This window comes from Osmerus eperlanus, chromosome 6, assembly GCF_963692335.1.
Source record: "Osmerus eperlanus chromosome 6, fOsmEpe2.1, whole genome shotgun sequence".
Taxonomy (NCBI): domain Eukaryota; kingdom Metazoa; phylum Chordata; class Actinopteri; order Osmeriformes; family Osmeridae; genus Osmerus; species Osmerus eperlanus.
The window spans coordinates 22,404,232-22,428,224 of record NC_085023.1 but is presented as its reverse complement, the minus strand read 5'-3'; the positions used below and the strand labels follow the sequence as shown (position 1 = coordinate 22,428,224).

General features: G+C 52.7%; 2 protein-coding genes across 6 annotated transcripts in view; both read left to right on the top strand.

Annotated features, from left to right (window-relative positions):
• ptk7b (protein tyrosine kinase 7b) overlaps positions 1-5,513 on the top strand; it is a 64,238-nt gene extending 58,725 nt beyond the window's left edge. Inside the window, 6 exon segments of the mRNA XM_062464443.1 lie at positions 860-1,015; positions 1,827-2,059; positions 2,279-2,359; positions 2,927-3,078; positions 3,427-3,605; positions 3,738-5,513. Coding sequence (XP_062320427.1) covers positions 860-1,015; positions 1,827-2,059; positions 2,279-2,359; positions 2,927-3,078; positions 3,427-3,605; positions 3,738-3,895 — 959 coding nt within the window. The 3' untranslated portion in view covers positions 3,896-5,513.
• A 353-nt stretch (positions 5,514-5,866) lies between these two features.
• On the top strand, positions 5,867-23,297 carry srfb (serum response factor b). 5 transcript variants are annotated; one of them, XM_062464440.1, is made up of 8 exons: positions 5,867-6,966; positions 10,290-10,523; positions 19,656-19,884; positions 20,591-20,746; positions 21,004-21,090; positions 21,691-21,882; positions 22,280-22,381; positions 22,825-23,297. In XM_062464440.1, the coding sequence occupies exons 1-8, from the start codon at positions 6,316-6,318 to the stop codon at positions 22,908-22,910; spliced, it is 1,737 nt and encodes a 578-aa protein (XP_062320424.1). In that variant the 5' UTR covers positions 5,867-6,315; the 3' UTR covers positions 22,911-23,297. The 5 variants fall into 5 exon arrangements, with proteins under 5 accessions (XP_062320424.1, XP_062320425.1, XP_062320422.1 ...); XM_062464441.1 differs by having other exon boundaries at positions 10,290-10,556; positions 21,748-21,882; XM_062464438.1 differs by having other exon boundaries at positions 10,290-10,556; positions 21,697-21,882.
• The last annotated feature ends 696 nt before the right edge of the window (positions 23,298-23,993 follow it).

The following is a 23,993-nucleotide window of genomic DNA, read 5'->3' as shown; positions in this document are numbered from 1 at the left end:
AGGAGGAGAGCGACAGAGAAAAACTATGCACATATTTACTTTATAAAAGGTACAGGGTGTGGGCTTATCTTGAGCTTCTTAATTCAAATGAGAGAGATAGACAGAGAGACACAGAGAGACACAGAGAGACACAGAGAGACAGAGAGAGACAGAGAGAGACACAGAGAGAGACACAGAGAGACACAGAGAGACACAGAGAGAGACAGAGAGAGACAGAGAGAGACAGAGAGAGACAGAGAGAGACAGAGAGAGACATCATTATAAATGACTGAATAAATGGCCATACACAGACACATTATGTTGTCAAATCCAATGCAATAATACTACCACCTAGTGTCTACTTATGGTGTGGCATGGGGAACCAATAATAAATAATGATGATTCATAGGAAGAATTGTTTACTGTAATAGAGCATGTTTAATATTCCAGGGCTGTAAACAGGGAGAGAGAGCTCAGAGATCCAGCTCTTGTGTTTGTGAGGATAATCCACTTATCTGAGACTAGGCCCAGATTGTTATCTAACACCACAGTAGGGGTAATGCACTGTAGGAACACAACATTATCTAATGATTTGTGCAACTGTTTGTGTCACAAAAATTATAAATTATTTTTAAAACCTTGTTATATAATGCTGGAGTTAGAAAGTGTTGTGCCACAGTTTATATTACTGTCATCACAGTTTAACATCAACATAGAGCCAGATGTTTCAGACTGACGTAAGATGACAAAAAAAAACTCAGTTTTACTACTGGTTTTATTCACTATTTTCTAACTGTGCATACCTGGACACTTGAAATTCCTTCGGGGTTAATAAAGTGAATGATTGCAGCGAGGTGTGATGTGTTTGCTTGTCCACCAGGTGGTGCTGCTCAGCAGAATGGCCACACCACAGCTGAGATCCAGGAAGAGGTGGCTCTCACCAGCTTGGGCACCACGGCAACAGCAGAGAAACGCCACAGCAGCAAGGACAAGCTGCACTTCCCCCGAGGCAACTTGCTGACCTTAACCACCCTGGGTAAGAGAACACCCCTCACCCCTGCTCCACCCCTCACCCCTGCTCCACCCCTCACCCCTGCTCCACCCCTCACCCCTGCTCCACCCCTCACCCCTGCTCCACCCCTCACCCCTGCTCCACCCCTCACCCCTGCTCCACCCCTCACCCCTGCTCCACCCCTCACCCCCGCTCCACCCCTCACCCCCGCTCCACCCCTCACCCCCGCTCCACCCCTCACCCCCGCTCCACCCCTCACCCCTGCTCCACCCCTCACCCCCGCTCCACCCCTCACCCCCGCTCCACCCCTCACCCCCGCTCCACCCCTCACCCCCGCTCCACCCCTCACCCCCGCTCCACCCCTCACCCCCGCTCCACCCCTCACCCCCGCTCCACCCCTCACCCCCGCTCCACCCCTCACCCCCGCTCCACCCCTCACCCCCGCTCCACCCCTCACCCCCGCTCCACCCCTCACCCCTGCTCCACCCCTCACCCCTGCTCCACCCCTCACCCCTGCTCCACCCCTCACCCCTGCTCCACACCCGCTCCACCCCTCACCCCCGCTCCACCCCTCACCCCCGCTCCACCCCTCACCCCCGCTCCACCCCTCACCCCCGCTCCACCCCTCACCCCCGCTCCACCCCTCACCCCCGCTCCACCCCTCACCCCCGCTCCACCCCTCACCCCCGCTCCACCCCTCACCCCCGCTCCACCCCTCACCCCCGCTCCACCCCTCACCCCTGCTCCACACCCGCTCCACCCCTCACCCCTGTTGGACACGGTTATCACATCACATTTACGTCTTTACATTACACGTGTGTGTGCGTGTGTTTAGGGAGGGGCAGGTTTGGGGAGGTGCTCCTGGCGAAGGCACGTGGGCTGGAGGAGACGGAGGAGGAGACGGTGGTGCTGGTGAAGAGCCTGCAGAGCCGGGACCAGCCGGCCCAGCTGGAGTTCCAGCGGCAGGCAGACATGTTCTCCAAGCTCCACCACACCAACCTGGCTCGTCTGCTGGGGCTGTGCAGGGAGACAGAACCACACTACATGATCATGGAGTACCCTGACCTGGTACACACTCACTCACTCACACACTCACTCACACTGTCAGTCTTTCTCTATTTTATACACAAACATTCTTCAACAAAGTTTCTCTGGCTCATGTAGGCACATTCCCACGCACACACAAACACACACACACACACTCTCTCAGTACAACATTCTGAAACAGACAGAAAAAACATTCTTATTAAACTCTGACTGTGTTCTGTCTTGATCTGTGGTAACCAGGGAGACCTGAAACAGTTCCTCAGGATCTCTAAGAGTGGGGATGAGAAGATTAAGGCTCAGCCCATCAGCACCAAGACCAAAGTAAGAGGAGCTTTAGACCTCTCACGAGTTCACCCTCTCCTCCATCCCGCTCTCCTCCATCCTTCCATCCCTCTCTCCTCTCCTCCATCCTTCCATCCCTCTCTCCTCTCCTCCATCCTTCAATCCATCTCTCCTCTCCTCCATCCTTCAATCCATCTCTCCTCTCCACCATCCTTCCATCCCTCTCTCCTCCATCCATCCTTCCATCCATCTCTCCTCCATCCATCTTTCCATCCCTCTCTCCTCTCCTCCATCCATCCTTCCATCCCTCTCTCCTCTCCTCCATCCATCCTTCCATCCCTCTCTCCTCTCCTCCATCCATCCTTCAATCCATCTCTCCTCTCCTCCATCCTTCCATCCCTCTCTCCTCCATCCATCCTTCCATCCCTCTCTCCTCCATCCATCCTTCCATCCCTCTCTCCTCTCTTCCATCCCATCCCTGTTCTGATGCTCTGCTCTCTCTATTCTCTTTCTCTCTCTCCTCCATCCTACTAATGTACTGCCCTCTGTCTCTCTGTCCCTTTCTCTTCCCCTCTATCACTTTCTCTCCCCCCCCCCCCCCCCCAGGTGTCTCTCTGTGTCCAGGTGGCTCAGGGTATGGAGCACCTGTCCAATCAGCGCTTTGTCCACAGAGACCTGGCCGCCAGGAACTGTCTGGTGAGCAGCCAGCGGCAGGTGAAGGTGTCGGCGTTGAGCCTCAGCCAGGACGTGTACAGCAGGTGCTGGGATACACAGGGGCTAGACCTTCCACCAGGGGCTAGACCTACCACACATGGGCTAGACCTACCACACATGGGCTAGACCTACCACACATGGGCTAGACCTACCACACATGGGCTAGACCTACCACACATGGGCTAGACCTACCACACATGGGCTAGACCTACCACACATGGGCTAGACCTACCACACATGGGCTAGACCTACCACACATGGGCTAGACCTACCACACATGGGCTAGACCTACCACACATGGCTAATACAGTATGCTGACATGCTACACATTCACTTCTGCCTGTCCTCTCACCTCTATTCTGTCTCTCTGCCCTTTTCCTCCGTCCCTGCAGTGAGTACTACCACTACCGGCAGGATTGGGTCCCGCTGCGCTGGCTCCCAGCAGAGTCTGTGGTTGAGGACGACTTCTCCACCAAGTCAGACGTGTGGGCCTTCGGGGTGCTGATGTGGGAGGTGTTCAGCCTGGGGGAACTTCCCTATACCAAACTCAGTGATGATGAGGTTCTGGAAGGTCAGCATGAACTGCCCTCACAGTTTCGTTCATGGAACAAGCAGTCTTATCTCCTGAGGGAGGAGTTTTGGGTCTCTTCTAACTCCTCTCCCCTCTCTCCTCCTCTCCCCTTCTCTCTCCTCCTCTCTCCAGCTCTGCAGGCAGGGAGGTTGAAACTCACAGCCCCTGAGTGTTGTCCCTCCAGGGTCTACCAGCTCATGCTGCGCTGCTGGTCCAGCCTGAAGGAACGGCCCTGCTTCAGCGAGATTGTCTCGGCGCTGGGAGATCTGCCCTCCGACAGCAAGGTCTGAGGGGGCCCTGGCCTCAGCCGCCCCACCCCAGTCCTCCCCGCCCCCCCAGTCCTCCCCGCTCCCCCTAAAACAAACACAGGAATGCTGGATTCAGAGTCTCACACATTTCAGGGAAGGAGGGAGAAGGGTTGACAAGAAGAGAACTCGTTTTTATATTTGAAACAGAGGAGGAGGATGTGGTTTACAAAAACACTTTTGCTGCACCAACATAAAGACCGTGTTGTGAGAGGACGACTCCAAGGGAAGATCCCAGTCCTGACGTCACCAAGCTGCTACTCCTGGTCCTAGAGGTTCTGTCTTGGTCCCAGACAAGATTCCACCGCGGTTGTTGGAACGTGGTCCTACATGGCCTGAGGATGTAGCTGCCCAGAGACACTCTCCTTTTCTGCCCCAGCACAGGAGCACAGGAGCAGAGAGTCTCTCCTCTTCTGCCCCCAGCACAGGAGCACAGGAGGAAGCGTGTCCCTCCCCCAGCCATCCTCACCCCTCCACCCCCACCTCTGAGTCCTCCCAACCCCAGGATTGAAACCTCAGCTATTCCCTCCAGCAGGGGGCGCTGTGTGTGTCAACATCAGCACCTGATGGCTGTTGTTTCTTGACTTCCTCTCCAATTTTTGTGCCACCGATGCCTGTCTGTATGATGTGATGTCTGCTTTCAGGGGCAGGGTTCAGCGTACTGGCTAAGGAGAGGTGGGACAGGCTGGGCGGTCAGGTATGAAGGTTTGCTGTCTGTTGCAGCAGGTGAGAAGGTGCTGTGAGAGGAACCCAGAAGATTCCGTTTATGGAAACTCTACAGGAAAAAATAACAATCAAATTCATAGCCAAGGAATATTGTGAATGAGTGAGGTTTTGTGATTTGTTCTGCTCTGGTTGAAATTCTGAGGTGCTTGAAAATGACCCTCCTGTTTAGTGGGAGTAACTTTACATAAAGAATATGTCATCACTGTTGCAGCCAATCATCTGGTTCAGCTTGCAACACTGTCCTCAGAAGACCAATCACAGTTACTGTTCTACCTATCTGGTCCAATCATGTTGTGTAATGTTGCAGTGTGGACCATCCCAAGTTATGTGTACATGATGTAGAATTGATGCACTAACTTCACTTAGAAGCCCCTCCTGCGATCCCTCCCAGTTGTAGAAGGATGTACAGGAGTTCATTTATTACAAAGGTCCTGTCTTTTTTTTATGTATTTTTTCTAGAGAGAAAGGTACTCGACAATCTCTTACCATAGCTGCAAGTGTATTCAATCTATTATGATACGTGTCCATATGCATTCAGTATGGTAATGAGCTGAATATGTTATTATTAACAACAGAGCTTCGTGAAAGAGAGAGTGACGTCAGGTCGCAAATACTCATCATGACTCAAGTGCCTGCTGGAACATGAAGGATTATTAGACGTTTTCCCTCTTATTTTACAATATCTAATCAAATGCAATGGCCTTGTATTGTTTTTATGAACTTGTTTTATATATATATTGTTTTTACTACAAAACACGGTTTGTTTTATTTTCTATGAACGCTAGACACACACAGGTGTCTTTTTTTATCAGCTTCAAGCAAATGGTGTCATTAATCACATCATATACCTGCTGCTCAATAAAGGTTCACGTTTTAACAGCTGTTCACTCACTGTGTCTATGGTAACAGACATCTGCACAATGACAGCCTTACATTATATGTCTACTATAAAGAAATTGAATATATATGTATAACTGATTAAAATAAGTCAATCTCTACTCTTAACAGATCCTAGATGATGTATTGTCATGTCAGTCTCCGTGTCCACAGTGACGTTGAAAGTAGCGCAACCATTTTGGTATTTATTCTAATGACCTTCTCATATTAGCCAATGACAGCACTACCCTGGTACTCCCCATCCAATCCAGAGGCGACGCTGTGACTCACCAAATAAGGAGAGACAACACCATAAAAGGAAACGTTGTATCTCTTTATAAGGAGGAAAGCAGATCTGAAGTGGTAATATTAGTGCACCCGCGGAAACATTGTTTGTTAATTCAGCTGATAATATATTTATATGAATGATTGTGAGACAGTTACGTGTAATCCCATTAATTATAGTCGTCTTTTACACATCAAAGCGCGGATAACGACGACATTTGATGAGTTTATGGCCAGGACTACATGGCGTGGCGGAGTAAGAACAACAAGGCTGTACTTCCAGTGTACCTTGTAGAGCAGCGCTGTGAGTTTTAGAAATCGAGTAGGTTGAGTCAAGCTTCACCCAGGTGAAGGCAGCACTTTTGAAAGTTTGCCCTCGCAGTTTCAAACAGACTCACATTTGTTTCCTAGTTCCGCTGTGTTTACCCATTGGTATTTGCATGCGCTGTGTTGGAGTTGTGCCACCAAGCGCTCCAGCGGTCAGCTGGCGTTTTTAGACGCACTGTTTTCTAACTAGAATGTTACCGAGCCACGCCGGATCGGCACCAGCAGGACACGGGGCCGCTTCAGGCAGGGGTAACACGGGGCACGGGCCGGGGGTAGTTGGTAGCGGGATTCGTCCTGTCTTGGTTAGAACAGGACAAAATATAGCTGCAGTCAGCGGAAGCTCCGGTGTAGTTGGGCGGCAGGGGGACGGGGTCGGGATGTTGGGGGGAAACGGTCAAGGTGTCGTTCCAAGAGGCGGGGCACGACCAGGGAACGGCACGGGACTGACCACGCTGCAGACCTCAGGACAGGGAGCAATGGGGGTTTTAAATACGGGAATTGGTATTCACGGAGGCAGCCGGTTCAACACTGAGAAAGATTGTGCGCCGATGTGCAGCGGGTCGGATGCTGACTCTGAGTCGGGGGAGGATGACGACCCTATGGGTTCAATCGGGGACAGCCGGAGAGGTGTGAAGCGTGAGAGAGCGGAGATGGAGGCTACCGTCATGGGGCATGAGCTAGGGGTACAGCCCGGGGGTTATGGAGGGGTCCCCGGAGGAGTCGCCGGGGCAAAACCAGGAAAAAAGACACGTGGGCGCGTGAAGATAAAAATGGAATTTATTGACAACAAGTTGAGGCGATACACAACTTTCAGCAAGAGGAAGACTGGGATCATGAAGAAGGTGAGTGTGGCGCGCGGCTGTGTATAAGCGTCCAGACACATCTGGGCTGTCTTTACTCTCGTCAGTGATGTAACTAAAGAGCTGTAGCTGAAGGGATCAGGTGATGTTGGCTAACTGTTGTCTGGTCAGATTTGCTGTCCAGGAAACTATCAGAGACCCACCTCACAGAATCCTGACACCACAGGTTTGTGTTGAACTTGCCCCAGAGGACAAAACTTAGACTTCTGCCATCATATAAACATAGACTACTTTGACTCTCATTTCGCAATACTTGTGTCCAGTCGTGTGTGGCCATGCAGGTGAAGGTAGTTGTGATCCGAGGCTGTGAGCAGGTTAGAGGCCTCCTGGTCATGTTGACCAGGCTGTGAGCAGGTTAGAGGCCTCCTGGTCATGTTGACCAGGCTGTGAGCAGGTTAGAGGCCTCCTGGTCATGTTGACCAGGCTGTGAGCAGGTTAGAGGCCTCCTGGTCATGTTGACCAGGCTGTGAGCAGGTTAGAGGCCTCCTGGTCATGTTGACCAGGCTGTGAGCAGGTTAGAGGCCTCCTGGTCATGTTGACCAGGCTGTGAGCAGGTTAGAGGCCTCCTGGTCATGTTGACCAGGCTGTATCTGGGAAGTCAGAACAGGCATGACTGGCAATGATCTGAAAATAGACGAGAGCAACTGAGATTACTATTTCTGTCCAGGTTCCCACCCCCTACACACACACACACACACACACACACACACTTGGATCATTGACAAATGGTAGCTGACAACTTCAAGATGTTTTTGAGTCCTACTCACACCTAGACAGATCTCAGACATTCTGATAAGTGTGTGTGTAGCGTGTGTAGTGTGTGTGCGTGGGTGTAGCGTGTGTGTGTGTGTGTGTGTGTGAGTATGTGTGCGTAGCGTGTGAGGCAGTGGCTGTCTCAGGAGCAGCAGGTCAGAGGACAGTTGGAGGGCAGCTAAACACAGCAGCACAGCAGGAAACCTGGCCAAACCCTCCTGGAGGTAGTGGAGAGGATCATGTTACATATGAACAAGTTAACGTGAGGTGAGACTAATGTGCAGGTGATGGTGCAGAGAGAGAGGGTTCAGGTGATGGTGCAGAGAGAGAGGTGGTGCTGGAGGTGAGAGCTCTGCCCTCCAGGCTGGGGGTTAGGGGTTGGGGTTAGGGTTTCCAGTGACTGCCTAGTTGTGTTTATCTCCTGTAGCCCGGGCTGTTGACGTGGAAACCGTGGTTCCTCTGAGCGGGAAGCCTGAGTTACGGGCTGGTCTCTCCTCTGGTGCTCTGTACTGGTCTCTCCTCTGGTCTCTCCTCTGGTCTCTCCTCTGGTGCTCTGTACTGGTCTCTCCTCTGGTGCTCTGTACTGGTCTCTCCTCTGGTCTCTCCTCTGGTGCTCTGTACTGGTCTCTCCTCTGGTGCTCTGTACTGGTCTCTCCTCTGGTCTCTCCTCTGGTGCTCTGTACTGGTCTCTCCTCTGGTCTCTCCTCTGGTCTCTCCTCTGGTGCTCTGTACTGGTCTCTCCTCTGGTGCTCTGTACTGGTCTCTCCTCTGGTCTCTCCTCTGGTGCTCTGTACTGGTCTCTCCTCTGGTGCTCTGTACTGGTCTCTCCTCTGGTCTCTCCTCTGGTGCCCTGTACTGGTCTCTCCTCTGGTCTCTCCTCTGGTCCCTGCATCCCATGCTGAGGGTCTGAGAGGAGCTCAGGTCCTGCTGGGCAGCCGGGAGACAAGCGGTGAAGAAGAGTTGAAAGAAGCTTCCAATTCAGACAGATTCAGTGTTTTAAACCTGGTCTTTTTAAACAACACTGGTTGATTGAAAATTGTTATTTGAGCATAAATGCATTGCAGCACAGTTGTAAATCATATGGCTGAACCTGTTCTGTTTCAGTCTTTGCTTGTGTATCGCCCTGCAGGCTAAAATATATTCAGCAGCCAGCGTAGATGGCTGTCACTGGGTAAATGGCTGTCACTGGGTAAATGGCTGTCACTGGGTAGATGGCTGTCACTGGGTAGATGGCCGTCACTGGGTATATGGCCGTCACTGGGTAGATGGCCGTCACTGGGTAGATGGTCGTCACTGGGCGGGTGGCCGTCACTGGGCGGGTGGTCGTCACTGGGCGGGTGGTCGTCACTGGGCGGGTGGCCGTCACTGGGCGGGTGGCTGGTGTTCAGTCTGCCAGCATCATCCTCATGATGACTCAAGTTAGGCTCCATCATCGCAGGTGTGGGTTCAGCCCAGGTGCAATATTAATGCTGAGTTAAATGAAGAATGTGAGTGAGTGTGTGTCTGTGTGTGCGTTGGTAGGTGTGTGTGGAGGGGGTGTGTGTGTGGGGAGGAGGGGTGTGAGTGGGGAGGGGGGGTGTGAGTGGGGAGGGTGTGTGTAGGGAGGGGGGTTGTGAGTGGGGAGGGTGTGTGTGGGGTGCTCTTCACGCATCCCTCCCAGGGCAGCCCTGCGTGTCTGCTGGTATAGGGCAGCCCTGCGTGTCTGCTGGTATAGGGCAGCCCTGCGTGTCTGCTGGTATACGGCAGCCCTGCGTGTCTGCTTGTACAGGGCAGACCTGCGTGTCTGCTTGTACAGGGCAGCCCTGCGTGTCTGCTTGTACAGGGCAGCCCTGCGTGTCTGCTGGTATAGGGCAGCCCTGCGTGTCTGCTGGTATAGGGCAGCCCTGCGTGTCTGCTGGTATAGGGCAGCCCTGCGTGTCTGCTTGTACAGGGCAGCCCTGCGTGTCTGCTTGTACAGGGCAGACCTGCGTGTCTGCTTGTACAGGGCAGCCCTGCATGTCTGCTGGTACAGAAGAGACAAGGTGTGGGAACACAGTCTGCTCATGTTCTCATGTTCCACAGACACCTCTGCTGGAGGAAGGGTTCCCTGTTATCTTCTCCTCCCCTCCCCCCTCCTCAACCCCCCCCCCCCCCTGTCTCCCCCAGACCCCCTCCCCCGTCTGTCTGTCTGTCATGTGCCCCCTACAATCAGGAACCTGCTAGATCACACTGGCTATTTTCAGACCTTTATCTAATGTTATTTTAGTTACGTTTGAGTATACATCAGAGCTAGCAGCTCTGGTATTTTTGCGGTGGTTTCTTGGCTACAGCTTCAAGCCATTATCTTTTGTGAGGAGGGGGGCGGGGATCGTCATTGGAATAAAATCCCCCTTCAGTAATGTGTGGTTGGTTTGTGTGCGACACTGCATGGAACACAAACACAGGAACTGTTGTTTTTTAATACTCCTCTCTCACGATTCTTCAGAAGCAGTGGGCTTGCTGTAATAATAAAGTATGCAGGAGGGATCTCCTGGCTTCACCCTGACCTGTGCCCTGGTGTGTGTCTCCTCCAGGCGTACGAGCTCTCCACCTTGACGGGAACACAGGTGCTGCTGCTGGTGGCCAGCGAGACCGGACACGTGTACACCTTCGCCACGCGCAAGCTGCAGCCCATGATCACCAGCGAGACAGGCAAGGCCCTCATCCAGACCTGCCTCAACTCCCCCGACTCCCCGCCGCGCTCTGACCCCTCCACCGACCAGCGCATGAGCGCCACGGGCTTCGAGGAGACGGACCTCACCTACCAGGTGTCTGAGTCGGAGAGCATGGGGGATTCCAAGGTGAGTTCTGGAGCCCAGATGGGCCAGAACTGACTCTGGGATTAGAGAAGGATTCAAACCCAGCAGCAGGTCTAGGTGTGGGTTATCTGTAGGTGTGCTTTAGAATGAAGCAGAGAGGAATAGAGTTGGAGTTTGAAGGTACATTTTCATCATTATTGTCATTACTGGGAACTGTTGCCTTCCTTCAGAAGAGTACATAACAGGTAGCTGGGATGGTTGCTAAGGGAAATGTACCCAGAGCAACCAAGCTCTCTCCACACTTAGCAGTGAAATGTCGTCTCTGTCTGACCTGACCTGGGTTTCATCTGAGGGGTTCCTGTTCCTGTGTTAAACTACAGGTGACCTCACATGGCTTGTTGCCTGTGGTTACAGGTGACCTCACATGGCTTGTTGCCTGTTGTTACAGGTGACCTCACATGGCTTGTTGCCTGTGGTTACAGGTGACCTCACATGGCTTGTTGCCTGTTGTTACAGGTGACCTCACATGGCTTGTTGCCTGTGGTTACAGGTGACCTCACATGGCTTGTTGCCTGTTGTTACAGGTGACCTCACATGGCTTGTTGCCTGTGGTTACAGGTGACCTCACATGGCTTGTTGCCTGTGGTTACAGGTGACCTCACATGGCTTGTTGCCTGTGGTTACAGGTGACCTCACATGGCTTGTTGCCTGTGGTTACAGGTGACCTCACATGGCTTGTTGCCTGTGGTTACAGGTGACCTCACATGGCTTGTTGCCTGTGGTTACAGGTGACCTCACATGGCTTGTTGCCTGTGGTTACAGGTGACCTCACATGGCTTGTTGCCTGTGGTTACAGGTGACCTCACATGGCTTGTTGCCTGTGGTTACAGGTGACCTCACATGGCTTGTTGCCTGTGGTTACAGGTGACCTCACATGGCTTGTTGCCTGTTGTTACAGGTGACCTCACATGGCTTGTTGCCTGTGGTTACAGGTGACCTCACATGGCTTGTTGCTCATGGTTAGTTTTTCCAGTAAATCATTTTTAGTTGGCCGGGAGCAGGTGAGCTAGTAAGGGACTTCAGGAACCTGTGGGACATGAAACTGATGGATTAGACCTGATATTCCTCCTTTGGAACAGGAAGTCCTCCAAAGCCCATCCATGAGGCCGTGCCTCTGACGCGGCCTCCAGGATGGAACCGCTCATAACCACTCAGCTCATTGATAAAAGTTTGATTCAGCCTCCGCGACCATATATGGTATAGTTCCCCTGTGTGCTCTCTTGGTGGAGGCCCCTCACATTCTTTATACGCTGCAGCTGTCTCCTGGGGCCAGGGACCGGGCTGGTTCAGCTGTGAAGGCTAGTCTGGGTACAGGGATGGATTAAAGAAGACAGATGATCTGGTGATCACGCCTTAACCTCAACCCTCTGTGCAAGAGAGTGAGATCAGGGGCAGAGAGATGGAGGGGGAGAGACAGGGAGAGAGAGAAGCAAGGAGAGAGAGGCAGAGTGATGGAGAGAGACCAATAGACAGGGAGAGAGTGAAAGAGACAATGAGAGACAGAGAGACTTGTGGAGGAGAGTGAAATACAACTAGAACGACGGGAGGGAGGGATGTGTCTGTATCTGTCAGTGGAACGCCATAGAACCGATACAGCGCTGTGTAACACTGTCATACAGCGCTGTGTAACACTGTCACACAGCGCTGTATGACAGTGTCACACACATCTGATACCTGCTCTACGCCTCAACACATTCATCTGCAGAGCCTTGTCACACACAGTATATGCTAGTCTAAACATCTCAGCTCATGGGCTACCTGGTGGAGACTCGGGGGGAGAGATTGAGGGAGAGAGGGGGGGATGAGCAAGAGAGTGATCTGGGGGAGACTTGGGGGGGCAACAGACACACATGTCTGCTGTGTGTCTGACAAAACAACCCCTCTGTTGTTTTGTCTCCTCCCCCCCTCTTCTCCCCCGTCCCCCCCCCGTCCCCCTCCACCCATTGGTCAGTCGGTCTGCAGACTGAAGGCTGCAACACCAGGTGACAAGTGAGTGTCATTGAGATAATGGAAAGTTAATTTACTGAGATATGAACCCTTATCACAAGGTTGCTCCTAAATAGGGTGTCTGGTGAAAGGTGAGGGGGCGGAGAGAGGGGGAAGGGGACACAGACAGAGAGAGAGAGAAAGAGAGAGTGACAGATTTAGTGAAGGGAGAGAGGACAGGGGGTTGTGTGTGTGGGGAGGGGGTGGGGGGCAGGGAAGGGCTAGGGGGGAGGGGGGGTTGAGGGGAGCAATGTGTTGCTGTGCCAGGGGGGAGCGAAGCCGGATTATGTCACCCCCCTTATTTTACAGCGAGCAACTGGACAGGTCAGCAGTCATTGGCTGCTGCTCCCACACTTGGGCTGCCTTGCCTTTTATAGGCGTCCCAAATAGAGCCATGGCACTCAGAGGGAGGGGGGGGGGAGGGAGGGAGGGGAGGGAGGGGGGGAGGGAGGGAGGGAGGGAGGGAGGGGGGGGAGGGATGGGAGGGGGGGGGAGGGAGGGGGGGGGGAGGAGGGAGGGGGGGAGGGAGGAGGGGGGGAGGAGGGGGGGAGGGAGGGCGATACCACCAACACACTGCTGCTGTGTGTCCTGTCAGGGCTGCTGCTGTGTGTCCTGTCAGGGCTGCTGCTGTGTGTCCTGTCAGGGCTGCTGCTGTGTGTCCTGTCAGGGCTGGGCTGACTGGGCAAGTTGTCACCATCTCATGGAGTTGATTGAACCCCACGTGATGAGACAGATATTACTAGCCCCAGTAGACACCATTACAGCATTCCTCCTCCAGGTGTGAGGGTGTGTTCCTCCTCCAGGTGAGGTGTGTTCCTCTCGGGGGAGGGGTTCAGTCCGCTCTCTGGAAGCTCTGGTTTTCCCTCCAGCTGTCCTCTACACTGCTCCCCCCCCCCTCCTCCAGCTGTCCTCTACACTGCTCCCCCCCCTCCTCCAGCTGTCCTCTACACTGCTCCTCCCCCCCTCCTCCAGCTGTCCTCTACACTGCTCCTCCCCCCCCTCCACTTCTGTCCTGGTTCCCCCCTCCCTCCAGCCCCTCACTGTCCTGGTCCCCCCTCCCCCCAGCCCCTCACTGTCCTGGGGTCCCCCCTCCCCCCAGCCCCTCACTGTCCTGGTTCCCCCCTCCCCCCAGCCCCTCACTGTCCTGGTTCCCCCTCCCTCCAGCCCCTCACTGTCCTGGTTCCCCCCTCCCTCCAGCCCCTCACTGTCCTGGGTCCCCCCTCCCTCCAGATCCCTCACTGTCCTGGGTCCCCCCTCCCCCCAGCCCCTCACTGTCCTGGTTCCCCCCTCCCCCCAGCCCCTCACTGTCCTGGTTCCCCCCTCCCTCCAGCCCCTCACTGTCCTGGGTCCCCCCTCCCCCCAGCCCCTCACTGTCCTGGGTCCCCCCTCCCCCCAGCCCCTCACTGTCCTGGGTCCCCCCTCCCCCCAGCCCCTCACTGTCCTGGGTCCCCCCTCCCTCCAGCCCCTCACTGTCCTGGTTCCCCCCTCCCTCCAGCCCCTCACTGTCCTGGTTCCCCCCTCCCTCCAGCCGCTCACTGTCCTGGGTCCCCCCTCCCCCCAGCCCCTCACTGTCAGAATCAGAATCAGAAGGGGATTTATTCGCCATGAAAGTTTGCACAGACAAGGAATTTGCTTTGGCAGGAAGGTGCATACAATAAACATATACCTAAAATTTTAATATGTGGACTATCTATACTAAGGGTACATAAACTAGCAGTACTAAGTGGGATTAGAATATAATTAAATATACAATAAAATAAAATATAAATTGCCGTAAATTACAATATAAAAATACATATATTACAAAAAATACAAATGTACAAGATAACATTTTGTAATGCAGTGCAAAAGCAGTGTGTTTTAAGCAAGAAGTCATTAGAGTCATTGTGGTCCCTTGGCCTTGTTGAAGAGGCCAACAGCGGAAGGGAAGAAACTGTTTTTGTGGCGTGAGGTATTGGTCCTGATGGACCGCAGCCTTCTGCCGGAGGGGAGTGACTGAAACAGGGAGTGTCCAGGGTGGGAGGAGTCGGCCACAATCTTCCTCGCTCGCCTCAGGGTCCTCGAGGTGTGCAGGTCCTCGAGGGTAGGAAGATTGCAGCCAATCACCTTCTCAGCAGTGCGGATGATACGCTGCAGTCTGCTCTTGTCCTTGGCAGTGGCAGCAGCGTACCAGACGGTGATGGAGGAGGTGAGGATGGACTCAATGATGGCTGAGTAGAAGTGCACCATCATTGTCTTTGGCAGGTTGAACTTCTTCAGCTGCCAAAGGAAGTACATCCTCTGTTGTGCTTTCTTGATGAGGGAGCTGATGTTCAGTTCCACTTGAGGTCCTGGGAGAGGATAGTGCCCAGGAAGCGGAAGGACTCCACAGTGTTGACTGGGGAGTCACACAGGGTGATGGGGGTGAGTGGGGCTGTGTTCCTCCTGAAGTCCACAACCATCTCCACTGTCTTAAGAGCATTGAGCTCTAAGTTGTTCTGGCTGCACCAGGTCACCAGGTTGGCCGCTTCCCACCTATAATCAGACTGGTCTCCACCAGAGATGAGCCCAATAAGGGTGGTGTCGTCCGCAAACTTCAGGAGTTTGACGGACGGATGACTGGAGGTGCAACTGTTGGTGTACAGGGAGAAGAGCAGAGGAGAAAGGACGCAGCCCTGAGGTGATCCGGTGCTGATGGACCGGGAGTCAGAGACTTGTGTTCCCAGCTTAACGCACTGCTTCCTGTCAGACAGGAAATCTGTGATCCACCTGCAGGTGGAATCAGGCACGTTCAGCTGGGAGAGCTTGTCCTGAAGCAGGGCGGGGATGATGGTATTGAAGGCAGAGCTGAAGTCCACAAACAGGATCCTGGCATAGGATGCTGGGGAGTCCAGGTGCTGTAGGGTGAAGTGGAGGGCCATGTTAACTGCATCGTCCACAGACCTGTTGGCTCTATAGGCAAACTGCAGGGGGTCCAGTAGAGGGTCAGTGATGGATTTAAGGTGTGCCAGCACCAGGTGCTCGAAAGACTTCATTACCATAGAGGTCAGGGCGACGGGTCTGTAGTCATTATGTCCTGTTGGCCTTGGCTTTTTGGGCACAGGGATGATGGTGGAGGACTTGAGACAGGCTGGCACATGGCATGTCTCAAGGGAGGTGTTAAAGATGTAGGTAAACACCGGAGACAGCTGGTCAGCGCAGTGCTTGAGGGTGGCTGGAGAGACAGAGTCCGGCCCAGCTGCTTTGCGGGGATTCTGCCTCTTGAAAAGTCTGTTAACTTCACCCTCCTGAATGGAGAGAGTCGTCACTGTAGAGGGGGGGAGGTGGGAGGCCTCCTGGGTGGGAAGGGGTAGTTCAGGACTGTCCAATTGTCCTGGGTCCCCCCTCCCCCCAGCCCCTCACTGTCCTGGGTCCCCCCTCCCCCCAGCCCCTCACTGTCCTGGGTCCCCCCTCCCCCCAGCCCCTCACTGTCCTGGTTCCCCCCTCCCCCCAGCCCCTCACTGTCCTGGGTCCCCCCTCCCCCCAGCCCCTCACTGTCCTGGGTCCCCCCTCCCCCCAGCCCCTCACTGTCCTGGTTCCCCCCTCCCCCCAGCCCCTCACTGTCCTGGGTCCCCCCTCCCTCCAGCCCCTCACTGTCCTGGGTCCCCCCTCCCCCCAGCCCCTCACTGTCCTGGGTCCCCCCTCCCCCCAGCCCCTCACTGTCCTGGGTCCCCCCTCCCCCCAGCCCCTCACTGTCCTGCCCCTTGTTTATGATCTTGTTGGACACCACGGGACGGTTGTGATTCCTAGATACATAGCCTACCTTTTGTATTTTCCCAGTGTTGCTGCACTGTGCCTACGTATAGGGAGTCAGGTGGCTGAGCGGTTAGCGAATTGGGCTAGTAATCTGAAGGTTGGCAGTTTGATTCCCGGCCGTGGCAAATGACGTCCTTGGGCAAGGCACTTCACCCTACTTGCCTCGGGGGAATGTCCCTGTACTTACTGTAAGTCGCTCTGGATAAGAGCATCTGCTAAATGACTAAATGTAAATGTACTCACCCTGACTGCAACTAAAATGACAACTCATGTCATTAAAGCAAGGGCTGAGAATAACTAGTCTGGCTCTGCCATCCTACGTACTTCCGCTCAATTTTGATTTTGCTTCTGTACTAGGTCTGGGAATTCGGCACATAAGTCGGTTTTCTCAACCGACTAAGGCGAACGCTAGCAATTGGTTATGGCAGATCAGAGTGGCTCTGGGCAGATCCAATAGTTTTAAACTTCAACAGAGTACCCGCCTTCAAGGAAGTTAACGCTTTCAATGGAGCGATCCCAGACCCTCTGTACAAATGAAAGGTACTAGGGTCTCGTTAGGGTCAGACTAGAGAATTACATGGATTACCCTAGTTTTCGGAAATAAAGCCGCGGTTTGTACCCCGATTTTACAGTTTTCTTGTGGTTGTACGACTTGTATTTCGGGTGTTAGAACAAAAAAGTGTCTTCATCCCAAGATCTCTACAGACTGCAGCTAATTTAATGCTCAACACTTGAAGGGGATTTATTAATTGAAAGAGGAATTATTTACTGTGTCGTCTCAGTTACACTATCAGGGCTTGGAAAAACAGTGACTTGCTAAAGTAGGCAAATGGCTAGTAGAACATAACATTTCATAATAATTTCAGTAAATCAAACAGCTGCAAGACCCAGTGGAATGTTATATACAGCTAACAAACTAACGTTAGCTATCATCGCTAAGGACATTGGCTAACTTCGGTAGGCAACTTCGGTAGGCTGTCCTCAGGATTTGCAAGCTGGCTAAACTTATACTATATCTAAAATAATTTTTGGGACATAACAATGGATGTTGCAACTAAATTAGTGATTTGGCTTATTTTCTGGACATAGCCTACTATCCACAACCTAAGTGTGACACATCGCCTACACTCGTGCATTGCTTGCTAGCGACAATGCTGGTACTCAGAATGCCCCGCGGCAAGTTAACTTTGTGTTAAGAGCATTAGCTTAGTTAGATAAGCATTGTTCGGAGTATTGTTGTGTTCGTTCTGTAATGTATGTAATGCTATGGTCTGTAGTTTAGATAATTTGAGTGTTAACCCTGATTGTGAATGTTGTATAGTTAGATGTCTGTCCAATGTGTAAGTGTTCCTGGGTAAATAAACAGTTGTGAGCATTATTCCTTGTCTTCAATTCTCAGCGCTAGCTGGAGCTACAGTATCATTGTTCCCGTATAAAGTGCGGCCTACATTCCAGTGCAGTTTATACTCTGATTTCCAAACAAAAACCTCCCATTCTGATGGGATGCAGTTTATTTTCCGTAAAATACGGAACTGTTCTCTGTTCAGGTACTGTTGTTTCTCTCTAGTTGAAAGTAAAGACAGTTTCTCTCCCCCTCCCCCCTCCCCCCTCTCCAACTCTCCCAGCTGCTGTTTAACTAGAGCGGCAGAGCAGGAACCTTGGACTAGTCCAGCCCTCACTATGGAGCAAAAGTGTTTAACAGAGGACCCCGTCTCTACTGTTACATGCTGTCTGTGTGTGTCTGTGGTAAATACCCTTGTGGGAACCAGTAGTCCTCCTTAGTAAACTGAGATCAAATGGACCTTGTGGGGACATTTTCTTGGATCCTTCAAGTACTATTTTCAGAGGGTTGTAGGGGTGTCAGGGCTAGAAGTGCATTAAGGGTTAGGCGTTCTCAGTCCTCAATAGGACAGGAATACAAGCCTGTGTGTGTAGGTAAGTCTTATCAGTGCAGCCTGTTGAGTCGATGGTGAACCTTCTACCCTTCACCCAGTCACGTGTCATCATTCGCTTATGAAAAGAGAATGAGGGAGGGAGGGAGGGAGAGAGAGAGAGATGTTGCAAAGTACAATCACATGTAAGCATGCTGCCTACCTGCCTCCAGTACACCCCCTCACTAAAATATTGACAATTTATCTAAATGTTCTTTGGCTCTTCAGTCTTGTTTCATCGTCTTCAACACTAATCCTCTAGCGCTGTAAACGTAATCACACTGAACTGCAGGTGTTATAACGTAATCACACTGAACTGCAGGTGTTATAACGTAATCACACTGAACTGCAGGTGTTATAACGTAATCACACTGAACTGCAGGTGTTATAATGTAATCACACTGAACTGCAGGTGTTATAACGTAATCACACTGAACTGCAGGTGTTACATCATCGAGTTTTGGGCACGGGAAGATCTCTCTCTCGTAAGGGACCAGAAGCAGAGAAGCCTTGTGGCCGTGATGATGTCATCACTCCTGAACACCGGGACTTTCTCTATCAGACAGGTTGTCATGGTGACCAATCAAATAATGAGAATGGAGCACTTAACTTCCCTCACAGTGTTCTTGTTTTCACTGTGATACACATGCATGCATACACACAGCAGGGCCTTGATTCAGGTCTGGTGGTGTTAGAACCAGAGATGGCAACATGATAACAGTATGTTCTCTGCATGTGAACACAGCAGATCTCCAGAGGGAGGCAGCAGAGAGAGGCAGCAGAGGGAGGCAGCAGAGGAAGGCAACAGAGGAAGGCAACAGAGAGAGGCAGCAGAGGAAGGCAGCAGAGGGAGGCAGCAGAGAGCGGCAGCAGAGGGAGGCAGCAGAGAGCGGCAGCAGAGGGAGGCAGCAGAGGGAGGCAGCAGAGGGAGGCAGCAGAGGGAGGCAGCAGAGGGAGGCAGCAGAGAGCGGCAGCAGAGAGCGGCAGCAGAGGGAGGCAGCAGAGAGAGGCAGCAGAGAGCGGCAGCAGAGGGAGGCAGCAGAGAGCGGCAGCAGAGGGAGGCAGCAGAGGGAGGCAGCAGAGGGAGGCAGCAGAGGGAGGCAGCAGAGGGAGGCAGCAGAGGGAGGCAGCAGAGAGCGGCAGCAGAGAGCGGCAGCAGAGAGCGGCAGCAGAGAGCGGCAGCAGAGAGCGGCAGCAGAGAGCGGCAGCAGAGAGCGGCAGCAGAGAGCGGCAGCAGAGAGCGGCAGCAGAGAGAGGCAGCATTAGACGGGGGAAACAAGCAGCTTTATGTATGAAAACTTTAAGTGGTAAATTGTCTTTAAGTAAACTTCACTGATTCCCACCTACCCACTAATCACAAACACTCATGTGAGCTTGTTGTGTTTCCCAGGACCAGCTGAAGCCTGCGTTCACAGTGACCAGCCTCCCTGGCACCACCAGTAGCCCCACAGCCCCCTCCTCTTCCACCAGCATGCAGGTGACCAGCGGGACCTCCTTCCCCATCACCAACTACCTGGCCCCCCCCAGCAGCAACGCCAGCGCCAACGGCTCCATCCTCAAAGCTACCAGCGCCACAGCCGGGGTCATGCAGCTGCCTGGAGGGTTCACCTTCATGTCAGGTACGCTGGCAGACTGCACTGGAAACATCTGTGAAGACACACACCCCGTAATATATACATACTGACAATACACACACAGTTCCCTCTGTACTGCGGTTAGTGTGTTAGCTGTGAGAGCTGTGTGGAGGGTCGGCTCCTCAGTTAGAAGGGCCGCTGGGTCACCATGATTAGAATGTGAATACAGTCGTGACCTCAGAGACGCTTGGAGCTGTCGTCTCCACCTCCCATTTCTCTCTCTCTACCTGGCCTACACTCAGCCTGTTTCACAAAGCAGACGGTATCCAGGAAGAAAGAAGACAGGCCTTTGATTGCTGCTGAGAGGAATAATTAGGAGCCACACAATGTGGACCGCGTAGAGGGACAGCCAAGCTAGGGCCAGTAATTAGTCATGAATATTCAATGAAGAATATTCTTTGTGTTAAAACGATCCTGAAGACGTTGTTCATGGACACTCTTTAGAGCAGGCTCTGGTCAGGGTCAGAACCAGGCTGTGTTTGTGTGTGTGTGTAGACTGTGTGTGTGTTTAGACTGAGTGTGTGTGTCTAACATGTGACCTCCAGTGGCAGCTCTCCCAGTGGCAAAGGGCAGATAGCCACCTCCACCTGTCTGGCACGTGACATGTGACCTGTTTACAGTCCAATCAAGGCCCTAAGCCAGGTCTGTGTATGGAGCTTGTGACCAAGTGTGTGTTCCCCCCCCTCCCCAGCGGGCACGGCCCTCCCCCACGGCACCCCCACCATCCCCCTCAGCCAGCTGCAGCAGCACCCCCTGACCTTGCAGGCCCAGGCCCTCTGCTCTTCCCAGCACGCTCACCACTCCCAGCAGGCTGTGTTCCGCTTTCCTGCTGCAGTCTCCCTCACCGGTGAGGAGGGAGGGAGGGAGGGAGGCAGGGAGGCAGGGAGGGAGGGAGGGAGGCAGGGAGGCAGGGAGGCAGGGAGGGAGGCAGGGAGGGAGGGAGGGAGGGAGGGAGGGAGGGAGGGGGGTGAGCATGTGCCTCTTAGAGGTGTACAGGCTCTAGTATTGCAGGACAGTAGGATGTAGTACACAGTAGGCTGTAGTATTTTAGTACTGTAGTATTTTAGTAGTACTGAAGTAGGCTGAGCAGTGTGTGTGTTCCAGGGACAGGAATGCAGCAGCATCTCCAGCCCAGCTCAAACAGCACCAACGACAGCAATGCTGAGATGACCCTCACATCCACCACCACTGGTAACCACCCCTCCTTTCTCTCTCCCTCGATCTCTCTCCCTCGAAAGCTCTCCCTCTCTCTCTCACTCGATCTCCCTCCCTCCAGCTTTCTCACACACACTTTAACTCTTTCTATCTAGCGATCTCTTGTTTTCTCTCTTTCTTTCCCTCTATCTCTTGTTCTCTTGCTCTCTCTCCTCCCTGCCTCCCTCTGCAGTACTGGTGTAATGAGCTACAGCAATAGGATATTTTAATGACCAGTGAAGAAGTAGCAGTCATGTGTCAGACTGAACATGCTGATCAGTAGCCGCTTGGGTCTGGCACAGTTCATCTAGTTTACATCCTGGATCTGTCATCCTGGATCTGTCATCCTGGGTCTGTCAGTGCTGCAGCGCCCCCTGCTGGAGCATCTGCTTTATTTTCTCTCTCGCTCTCTCTCTCTACATCTCTCTCTCTCCATCTCTCTCTCTACATCTCTCTCTCTACATCTCTCTCTCTCCATCTCTCTCTCTACATCTCTCTCTCTCTATCTCTCTCTCTACATCTCTCTCTCTCTATCTCTCTCTCTACATCTCTCTCTCTCTCTCTCTCCCTCTACCTCCCCCCCCCCCCCCCCCCCAGCAACAGTGAGTCTCCCAGCGACCATCGTAACCTCCTCGGTGCCCACCTCCATGGCAGGTCACATGATGTACCCCAGCCCCCATGCTGTGATGTACACATCCACGCCAGCTCTGGGTGATGGCAGCCTGGCCGTGCTCAACACCTTCTCCCCCGGAGCCATGCAGGTGGCCCCCGCCCCCGGCCACGATGCAGGTACAGGCTGGGCGGACAGGCTGGTCCTGGCGACAGCTACATCCTAACACCATCAAGACTCGAGACACGCAGATACACATGTTTAACCCTTGTGTTATCTTCGGGTCATTCTGACCCATCAGTCATTGTGACCCACCGTTGTATTGCGACAACTTTACCGCATACAAAAACAAAGTGAAGCATTTTCTTTTAACCGGTGGGCTGTCTCAGACCCCCCACATTGCGAAGGTTAAAATAAAATTATTTTTATTTGTTTTTGTATTGGGTAAAATTGGGTAAACACAACGATGGTTCGTTATGAACCTTTGGGTCATGTGACCCGAAGACAGCACAAGGGTTAAATAAGGAATGTGGTCTTCTACTGCTACAGTCTGATGTGGTTAATCTGTGTGTGTAGGTGCAGTCCCTCAGGTATTCCTCACAGCTCCTCCTGGTACTGTACAGATCCCAGTGTCGGCGGTGCAGCTACACCCAGTACGGCAAGATCTACACCTTACAAGTGAAACTCTCATATTCCCTCTGCAACCAGCATGTCACTGACCACACACACCCCAGTGCACGCACACACCCCAGCTCCGTCACGGTGGGGGGTGCAGGGTCAGAAGGAACGGGCACCGCGTGATGACACGTACACACACGAGTGACATGCACCAATGAAACAGCTGCATGTGAAACTAAGCCAGGACACTGGTGCTTCTGGTCTGGTATCATACACTGGGGCTGTTCTGAGTGTCATGGAGCAGAAGATTATATGCTTTAGTGCGTGTGACTGACTTGAAAAGTAGTAGTGAAAATCTGATTGTTTTGTCTTTGACAGAGTGATTATGGGATGTTTAAATGTGTCAACGTAGTGGAGGCATGCTGACACAGGAGCAACTCGAAGGTGTCAGGCTGCGACTGGTCAGCGGTGCTGCATGCTAATGAGGACATCTTATGTTCCAGATGGTGATTGGTCAGCAGCAGAACGCCGGCGACAGCACCCTGACAGAGCTGCAGGTCGTCAGCCTGGACGCCACACAGAGCTGTAAGACCGACTGACTCACCTGAGGCAGAGCTGTAAGACCGACTGACTCACCTGAGGCAGAGCTGTAAGACCGACTGACTCACCTGAGGCAGAGCTCTAAGACCGACTGACTCACCTGAGGCAGAGCTCTAAGACCGACTGACTCACCTGAGGCAGAGCTCTAAGACCGACTGACTCACCTGAGGCAGAGCTGTAAGACCGACTGACTCACCTGAGGCAGAGCTCTAAGACCGACTGACTCACCTGAGGCAGAGCTGTAAGACCGACTGACTCACCTGAGGCAGAGCTGTAAGACCGACTGACTCACCTGAGGCAGAGCTCTAAGACCGACTGACTCACCTGAGGCAGAGCTGTAAGACCGACTGACTCACCTGAGGCAGAGCTGTAAGACCGACTGACTCACCTGAGGCCTGGTTGACAATACTCTATTTATTGATGAATATTTTTTGTTGAATTTTGTATTACTGTTTTTCACGGTACGTTTGCGCTTTTTTGGAGATTTTGTAATGATGTGTGCACACTGCTAGCACAGCTCCTCATCACACAGCCAAACACGTTAATGTGTCTGAATGTGTTAAAACATGGGGGTTATAGATGAACGGGCAATCACATATACTCTTGAAATGTACATAAATCTTTTTATGGAAACACATTTTATTTTTAGCCTGTTTGTGCAATGGCATGTACTAGCTTTTTTATGTAGCTGTTTTTGTATGTATGTGGAAAAAATGAAATAATTATTAGTTTAATGTGTGTAAATGAATGTAGCCTACTATAGGAAGATATTATGTTGAATTTAAATGTGCTGAGGGGACTGGAGATTTGAAATATGTAATATTTGATCAAGGACAGTGAGCATTGTGCCTAACCCTAACACTGCCGTAATGAGGTCGGATACAGACATGATGGGCACAGCTCAGTGGTTAGAGCATTTGACTGCAGGTAAATGAAAACATTGAGCGTGTGGTGTGTCAGTGCGTGTGGTGTGTCAGTGCGTGTGGTGTGTCAGTGCGTGTCTTGGTCGGGGTGCTGAACATTCCGGCAGCAGCAGATCCAGCGTACGTGTCTCTCAACCTCCTGCCTCCCC